Genomic DNA, 9886 nt, shown 5'->3' on the forward strand with positions numbered 1-9886 from the left:
GGAGGCCATCCCTTTGTTAGGAGACACAGCCGCAACAATTTACATGAGAGCCAAGCCTCCTGCCAGCTGATTGGTCCAGGGAGCCGTCCGCCTCACCGCCACCCCCCTCCCTCCTACGCCACGCTGCAGCCAATCAGGACGCAATACACACAGGGGGGCCCCGGCTTGGCGAGCGAGGGTCTGCTCTGATAGTGTGAGGAGAGAGAGAGAGGGTTGACGGCAGAATAATTGATGAGGTGAGGAGACAGAGCTTCATGATCACGGGCTGTTTGTGGAGGGAGAGCGCCCCCTGGTGGCGCTGCAGTGATGTAACCACACACAGACACAGGAGCAGAGTGCAGGGGATTGATTTCAGTATCAACCCGGACGCTCTGATATCAGACTCTTCTTGTTGTCATGAACACAACCTCAGACGAAGTGTTTATCTTGTTTACTGATTTCTCTTCAGTCCTCGCGCTCGTTCCTGTCGTCTCTTTGTCGTTCTGATGGTTGATCGTTGGCGCACATGTTGCTGCGTGTTTGTTTGAAAGGTGTTGTTTAAATAAAGTTGTGTGTGTGCTTAAAGGCTGTACTTTAATCCGCTCTCTGTGTCGCTGACAGATGCAGTGGATTCCTTCTTCACACAGTCTGAGTCAGCTCTCAGTTTTCAAAGTGTTGCTCTGATTTCAGAAACAGTCGGAGGAGGAGGAGGAAACCTAGATTTTGGTTTTTAGCAGTTTTCAGATTTCATCTCTCTGCACTGACTAATGCCTCATCCTCACTCCTACCTTCATGTTTTAAAATTAAAACCGGCAAAGTATTTTTAAAATCATGATTAATCGCTGAACTTCTGAAGTTAATCACAATGAATCATATTTCATTTAATCTGGTGTTTGAAGTTCCTGTTTTTCATATTTCACCACAGATTTAACATCCAAATCAACGATGTGAGACGGTGTTCTAGAACTCTGACATCATCAGAGACAGACCTCTGACATCATCAAAGACAGAACTCTGACATCATCAAAGACAGAACTCTGACATCATCAAAGACAGAATTCTGACATCATCAAAGACAGAACTCTGACATCATCAGAGACAGAACTCTGACATCATCAAAGACAGAATTCTGACATCATCAAAGACAGAATTCTGACATCATCAAAGACGGAACTCTGACATCATCAGAGACAGACCTCTGACATCATCAAAGACAGAACTCTGACATCATCAAAGACAGAATTCTGACATCATCAAAGTCAGAACTCTGACATCATCAAAGTCAGAACTCTGACATCATCAAAGACAGAACTCTGACATCATCATAGACGGAACTCTGACATCATCAAAGTCAGAACTCTGACATCATCAAAGACAGAATTCTGACATCATCAAAGTCAGAACTCTGACATCATCAAAGTCAGAACTCTGACATCATCAAAGACAGAACTCTGACATCATCATAGACAGAACTCTGACATCATCAGAGACAGAACTCTGACATCATCATAGACGGAACTCTGACATCATCAAAGACAGAATTCTGACATCATCAAAGACAGAACTCTGACATCATCAAAGACAGAACTCTGACATCATCAAAGACAGAACTCTGACATCATCAGAGACAGAACTCTGACATCATCATAGACGGAACTCTGACATCATCAAAGACAGAATTATGACATCATCAAAGACAGAACTCTGATGTCAGAATTCTAGAACACCTGCTGTTGCTCTCCATACAGACTGTTTCTCCTGCTGACACCTGATTGGTGGATACTCCTCAGACTACAGACAGAGACCAGAACCCTTCTCAGACTAAAACCCAGACCCTGAGATCCAGATCCAACATGTCTCTGAATCAGAATCTGTAATTACAGGTTAGTTGTAGCTGAAAGTAAAAAGCTTTGTCAGGTCTGTCCTCAAGAGGAGAAGAAAACTACGTCTACAATGTTTGTTTGTTGAATGGAGGTGGGATCCATCATTTCTGATGCTGCGTTCAGGGAAGTCAGGAAATCTAAGCACTGATTGTCTTTAGTGACACAGCATCAAGCAGATTAGTGTCTCAGTGTAAATGTTTGATGTAGAACAGATTGTTAGCTGCTCTTCATGCAGAGATCTGTTTATAGATATGGGAGCAGGGATGTCATTACGGCTTTGGGGACACAGTGTCAAGTTGCTCAAATTGAATATCTGAACTCAAGCAAACAGCGACTGATGAACATCTCTCCTGTGTCGTGTTCTTTTCGTCCTCTGGTGAAGAATCTGTCCGTTCGTTCTCGTGGCGTTTGTTTTGGCGCTCAGGGTCCTGAACGAGCAGGTGAGAACGAACAGCTGATGTTCTGAGACCACAGGTGAACAATGTGTTCACACTGGTGTACAGACAGACAGACAGCAGCTCAGTGTTCAGAACAAACATCTGTGTTTGTGTGTGTGTGGGTCGTATCTGGTCATGTTCAGTAGATCAGCTTGTCATGTCTCTGTATGGAAAGAAAAGAAAAAATCAATCACGAACTGTGGCCCTAGAACACACACACACACACACACACACACACACACACACACACACACACACACACACACACACACAGTTTGTACATACAGTACAGCGACTTCACACTGGACCATAATTGGCTGCTCTATTTGACAGCAGAGTTCAGAGAGATAATATTGACATAACACAGGACCTCTGGACACGCACACACACACACACACACACACACCACACACACACACACACCACACACACACACACACACACACACACCACACACCACACACCACACACACACACACACACACACACACATTATTTTTTATTCCTCTGGCGCCATCTTCAGGACAAAGTGAACGCTGAGATGTGAAGGTGGAGGAAGTGTTGGTACAGAGGTGTGACATGCTGCAGGAGCTCAGGACAGGAAGTCTCTGTCTCTGAGCTGTCAACAGAAGAAGACTGCTGTAGTAGAAAGAGTTCAGGTGTCTTCAGGTATATTTTATGCACAGCACTAAAACAGTAAAAGTCAAGGTTTAGTCATAAACATACAGCGAAACTGTGACTGATGGCAGCATGTGCAAACCAAGTGGCAACCTCTGGTATTGAGGACAGGACTGCACATGAATCTAAATACAGGTAAACTGCTCGGGTTTGTCATCTCTGAGTCTCTGTGTTCTTTCCTGCAGGTCACCATCGGGAAGATGTTTGAGACCCAGAAGACGGTGGTGGAGAATTGACCCCCAGCTGGTCTTAAAGGAGGAGCGCTGAACCAGCAGAAGTGACATCACAGAGCAGAGCCAATCACTGCCCATCATCAACCCCAACCACCACCACCAACAAGAAGATCCAACCTGCTCTGTCCTCCACACAAACACAGTCTAATCTACCTGACTCCAGATGGAGGTGTGAGGTGCATTGTGGGGGATGTAGGACGGTGAACAGCTGTGAAGAATGTTTGGAGTTTGTCTTTAAATGGTTTTGTTTAAACGGATGCACCGATCAGGTTTCAACACATTTCTGACCCCTCGTCTTTTATATTGTGACTCCTAAAAGAGGCACAAATAACAGATCAGTCACCTTCCACTGCTGTCTGCAGATCCAAGGATTTATAGATCATCACCTTCTAGAAGCTTAAACTGATCAAAAAGATTAAAACATAAATTAACTATAGAACCGATAAGGCGTCCTTTATTTACAGATCATTCACCGTCTTTCTTTTGAAGCTGTTCTCGGCTTTCTGTCGATCACACGCCTGAAACAGTTCCAGAAAGCGTCCTCCCCTTCAACACGTCTGAGATCGTTATAACGAGATTATATTACGATGTACGCTTCTAAAGTGAGACGCTGATCGGTGCATCCCGACTGTTTGTTTCCTTTTCGTGTTGATTTTGTATCATAACGCACAAAAATATATCCTACATGTGATTATGTTGAAATATAAAGAACCTGCAAACAGCAGAACAAGAGCTCTCTCCTTTAATGTTGGGTTTTTGAATGGGTGTGTATGTGGTTTCTGCAGCCAGCCTCTAGTGGACACTAGGGGAACTGCAGTTTTTAGCACTCCCCCGTTGGCTTCTGTTCTCAGTACCTGAGGTTTCTGCTTGGTTTGCTGTGGTCACACAGAGGAGTCTCACTGTGGGGTGAATCCAGCACTGTGTGTGTGTGTGTGTGTGTGTGTGTGTGTGTGTGTGTGTGTGTGTGTGTGTGTGTGTGTGTGTGTGTGTGTGTGTGTGTGTGTGTGTGTGTGTGTGTGTGTGTGTGTGTGTGTGTGTGTGTGTGTGTGTGTGGTGAGATTACAGGATCATGCAGCACACTGAATGTTGTGTTCTCAACTTGTTCCTGAGTCCGGTCCCTTCTGTACCCAAAACCCTGATCAGGTCCCTGTGCAGGTCTGGAACACCTTAGAGGTGAGCTGGCTCTGAGCTCGAGCAGAGCGGCTGGATGTCGCCGAAGAGGAGGAGGGGCGTTTCATATTTAGTGGAGCAGGCAGGGCGAAGGTGGAGGAGGTGACTGACCCACAAGGTAGCTGCTGCTGCTATTAATAGACCGTCTGTTGGTTTAAGAAGGAGCACACTGGCCCACTTACACACACACACACACACACACAAGTTGCTCAATCAGTGATTGCTGTTTCATCAGACAAACACACACACACACTGAGGATGCTTCGTTGAGTTTCAGCAGAGTCCTGAACGTGATTTGGACGAGTCCTGCATTCACATACTCTGCACTCAGGTCTGACCTCTCTTCACGCCGGGATGTGTTGATCCGTCTCTCCAGTTTATCACATCAGATCTCTGGATAAACACTAAACCAGAACTTTTTTTCAAAGCAAAATCTCATCATGCAAACTTTAAATATCTATGAAAACACTAAAGAGGGGCAAAACTGCCTTTACATCCAGTGAAACTTACATCCAGTGAAACTGTCACTGAACAACAAAACTGCCTTTACATCCAGTGAAACTGTCACTGAACAACAAAACTGCCTTTACATCCAGTGAAACTTACATCCAGTGAAACTGACACTAAACAACAAAACTGCCTTTACATCCAGTGAAACTGTCACTGAACAACAAAACTGCCTTTACATCCAGTGAAACTGTCATTGAACAACAAAACTGCCTTTACATCCAGTGAAACTGTCATTGAACAACAAAACTGCCTTTACATCCAGTGAAACTTACATCCAGTGAAACTGTCACTGAACAACAAAACTGCCTTTACATCCAGTGAAACTTACATACAGTGAAACTGTCACTAAACAACAAAACTTCTTTAACATCCAGTGAAACTGACACTAAACAACAAAACTGCCTTTAAATCCAGTGAAACTTACATCCAGTGAAACTGTCATTGAACAACAAAACTGCCTTTACATCCAGTGAAACTGACACTGAACAACAAAACTGCCTTTACATCCAGGGAAACTTACATCCAGTGAAACTGTCACTGAACAACAAAACTGCCTTTACATCCAGTGAAACTGACACTAAACAACAAAACTGCCTTTACATCCAGTGAAACTGTCACTGAACAACAAAACTGCCTTTACATCCAGTGAAATTTACATCCAGTGAAACTGTCACTGAACAACAAAACTGCCTTTACATCCAGTGAAACTGACACTAAACAACAAAACTGCCTTTAAATCCAGTGAAACTTACATCCAGTGAAACTGTCATTGAACAACAAAACTGCCTTTACATCCAGTGAAACTGACACTGAACAACAAAACTGCCTTTACATCCAGGGAAACTTACATCCAGTGAAACTGTCACTGAACAACAAAACTGCCTTTACATCCAGTGAAACTGACACTAAACAACAAAACTGCCTTTACATCCAGTGAAACTGTCACTGAACAACAAAACTGCCTTTACATCCAGTGAAATTTACATCCAGTGAAACTGTCACTGAACAACAAAACTGCCTTTACATCCAGTGAAACTGACACTAAACAACAAAACTGCCTTTACATCCAGTGACACTTACATACAGTGAAACTGACACTATATACATCAATACTGGGACTAAATACAGTAAGTAGATACAACAAATCTGCCACTAAATACAGTGAAACTACTGCAAGATACTGCCAAACTTCCACAACACAGTGAAACTGACACATGATACAGTGAAACTTAGATAAAGTGAAACTGACACTTAACACAACAAAACTGGATTCACATACAGCAAAACTGACACTAGATACAGTGAAACTGACACTAGATACAGTGAAACTGACACTAGATACAGTGAAACTGACAGATACAGTGAAACTGACAGATACAGTGAAACTGACACTAGATACAGTGAAACTGACAGATACAGTGAAACTGACACTAGAAACAGTGAAACTGACACTAGAAACAGTGAAACTGACACTAGAAACAGTGAAACTGACACTAGATACAGTGAAACTGACACTATATACAGTGAAACTGACACTAGAAACAGTGAAACTGACACTAGAAACAGTGAAACTGACACTAGAAACAGTGAAACTGACACTAGATACAGTGAAACTGACACTAGAAACAGTGAAACTGACACTAGAAACAGTGAAACTGACACTAGAAACAGTGAAACTGACACTAGATACAGTGAAACTGACACTATATACAGTGAAACTGACACTAGAAACAGTGAAACTGACACTAGAAACAGTGAAACTGACACTATATACAGTGAAACTGACACTATATACAGTGAAACTGACACTATATACAGTGAAACTGACACTAGAAACAGTGAAACTGACACTATATACAGTGAAACTGACACTAGATACAGTGAAACTGACAGATACAGTGAAACTGCCTTTGAATACAGCGTCAGGAGACGTTACCTCATCACACAGACTCTTTAACGTCATTGAAAACTCTAGAGTGCTGTAAAGAACGTTATGTGTGCATGAAGTGTGTGAAACTTCTCAGAGCTGTGGTCACGCTCCTGCTGGAGGGAGGAAAGAGTTTAAAACATCGACCACATCTCTTTGAATGTTTGGGATTTTTGATCAGCACCACCCTGAATCACCTTTTGCCTGGACGGAGCGAGAGCCAGAGAACGGTCTGACTCTGGGGGGGAAGTTTGGCAGCAGTTTGCTCAGAAAGCTGGAGTCAACACGTCTTCTACCTCTTCATCAGATATCAGTCACCTCATGACGGGCATGTTCGTGGTGTAAGTGTTGGCACTGAAACATGAGAGCTCTTCACTTCTACTGAAATGTGTGGTTCCATATCTGCGTGGTCGCCCTCCGTCTCTTTGAGTCAGTGTTGACACATCAAACAGATGTCGTCCGGTCGGTCAACAGGACGTTTTGTCAGAGGCGTCGGACTCTTGAACTTTGACCCTCATGTAAAGATGATTGCAGACAGGCGAGGACCTGACCGACCTCACGTACTGAGGAAACCATCCACTCGCCTCTTTGCATCAAACTGTCGCTGCAAAAACTCAAATCTCACCGAGTCTGCTCGCCTCTTTACACTTTGAATAAATCACACTGAGACAACAAGTCCAGATTAAAATATACATTTAAGATATTACAGCAACAAGAAAACAAACAGAGTTTAAAGTTTATTATGAGGAGAAAGAAAAGGTCCTGCAGCTACACGTGCAGACACAGCATGAAGCATGAAGACCTGGTTTGGTCATTTTACTTCTAACAGCAGCACATTAAAGCTCCTGTAGGGAGCTCTCTGTTTATGGACAAAGTAACACCTCTTATTTCTTGATCTGTTTATGTAAAGGTGGGCAAAAAAAACCTCCTGCTTTCTTTAAACATCAAATCATGTATCGTTAGCAGCACGCTCATATAAAGTGATGGATGGTGACTGCAGATTAAAAGGAAGATAAGACAGAAGGAGGTGAAGAGTCCAAAGAATGAGCAGAATCAAGGAAGTTTGTTTAATTCCTATTTTGAAGCAACATTTATTGACATGAATTCCACAAAAGAAAAGCTAACTTAGACACATTCATGTCCCGACACTTCTTCAAATCTTTATCAAAAGAAATGCAGAGAATTAAACTCTTTTTTTACAGACTTTTACAACATGTTCAAGTTCATTTGATCAACACTTTATTTACTGTAATCACTGTTTGAATGTTTGCACTATTGTTGCGTATATTTCAGTTAAACTGACGCAACACTTTCAACCTCTTATCATCAAATATCCTTCACCGGGATCTCTTTCTCCTTTCATCAGTCTGTTGTTCCTCCAAGAGAAACAAGGTCCATCCATCCGAGTGGAAGTTCAGACATATCCACAAATATCAGCCGTGTCCTTCACAAACAGGTTTTAATGAGGCTGTTAAAAATTCAGAGGTAAACAGGATCACTCAGAGGCCCAGACCAGGAGAACCAAGCTGGTTCTGTGGTTTCTCTGGAGCCTCTGACTGACATTCAAAAGTTCTGTTCCAAAAAGCATTTATTCAGAGGACTGAAAACAGCCACAGAGCATTTCATTCATCAGACGGGGGGTGGAGAGGTTTTACGCACGGTGGAGAGGTTTTACGCACGGTGGAGAGGTTTTACGCGCCGGTCAGGTGGCGTGGAAAGCTGCACTGACGAACGGCGCGGTGCTGGGCATGCAGAGGTACTTGAGGGTGTAGTTCAGCCCCTCGTTGTTGTCCCAGAACTCCCCCTCCTCGCTCCTCAGGTAGACTGCGAAGTGCACGGCCGAGCTGGGGTCCATGAAGGGGGGCGTGTAGACCGTGAAGCCGAAGCGCTCCCCCACACAGTCCTGCTGGTCAAGGACTACAGGCAGAGCCTGCGAGTCCACGTGCGAGAGCCAGTCGTTGAAGGTGTACCTCACCCCGACCTCTCTGATGGGGCAGCCGCTGAAGACCCGGATCTGCCCCCGCACGTCGAACTGGGTGATGGTGACCCTCTCCAGACACACGCGGAGCTGCTGGACTCTCTCACCCGGGTCCGGCGGATCCGGGAAGCAGCAGACCAGTCGGTCCGTGTCCAGGCTGGTCTTGAAGCTCTGGCACAGGTCGCTCAGGAGGTCCTGGTGGGGAGGGAAGCTCTTGTGCCTGGACAGAACCTTGCTCGGGATCTGGGGCTCCTCTAGCGTGCTGAAGTGTTTGACGTGGGCCAGGTTCAGACCCATGGAGTCGGCGAACTTCACGCGCTTCCTCCCCTCTCCCTCGGAGACCCCGTCCAGGAGCTCTGCAGGGTAGGCGGGCAGGGACTTGGCTCTCCTCCTGTCTCTCATGAACTTCTCCAGCTGAGAAGCGTCCACCTCGTCCTCCAGATCTTCCTCTTCCTCCTCCTCCTCCTCCTCGTCCAGGTCCTCCAGGCCGTTCTCCCCCCTCTGCCTCCCCGGGGAGGACGCCTCTCCCCCGGCGTGGTGCTGCAGGTATGAGCGGTACATCGCTCCCGGCAGCCCGGCGGCCTGTGTGTGTGGCTGCAGGCGGGTCAGCAGTCCGCGGGGGTCCCGGTGCGGGACGGCTTGTATAGGGTAGACACCCCCACCCCCACCCTCCTCCTGGAGCAGAGCACGTGCAGGTGCTGCTGCCTCAGAGGAGGTGCGCGCGCCGTCACGTCAGAAACTTTCACCTGATTGCGGGACAGAAACATGAACACAACAACAAACATGTGTGTGTTTGTTGTTGTGTTCAAACTGAACATTTTTCAGAAAAGGAAGTTTAGTTTTTTTTCTGCAGCTTCATCAGAGACACAAGTCACTCCTCCAACACAGGGGTTCCCAAAGTGTGGGTCGGGACCTCCTGGGGGGTCTCAAAACATAAATAAGGGGTCGTGAGATTTACTCCAGAATGTTTTTTTTTTTAAAGTTCTAAAAATTAAAAATAGTACATTTTACCCATTATAGTAAAACAATATAGAGACATAAATAGAAGCTAATAAAACCTTGAAATGGAAAATGTGAATTATCAAAAGCAT

At 45.0% G+C, this 9886-nt stretch overlaps 1 protein-coding gene across 1 annotated transcript; it reads right to left on the reverse strand.

The window, feature by feature from the left end:
* Positions 1-7888: 7888 nt before the first annotated feature.
* Positions 7889-9660, reverse strand: LOC117829032 (protein phosphatase 1 regulatory subunit 3G-like). The gene has a single exon (XM_034706544.1). The coding sequence runs from the start codon at positions 9354-9356 to the stop codon at positions 8520-8522; it is 837 nt and encodes a 278-aa protein (XP_034562435.1). The 5' UTR covers positions 9357-9660; the 3' UTR covers positions 7889-8519.
* Positions 9661-9886: the final 226 nt, after the last annotated feature.

This window comes from Notolabrus celidotus, chromosome 17, assembly GCF_009762535.1.
Source record: "Notolabrus celidotus isolate fNotCel1 chromosome 17, fNotCel1.pri, whole genome shotgun sequence".
Lineage (NCBI taxonomy): Eukaryota > Metazoa > Chordata > Actinopteri > Labriformes > Labridae > Notolabrus > Notolabrus celidotus.

Coding starts and splice junctions, on each gene's coding strand:
- LOC117829032 (XM_034706544.1), bottom strand. CDS start 9,356: ATGTACCGCTCATACCTGCAGCACCACGCCGGGGGAGAGGCGTCCTCC.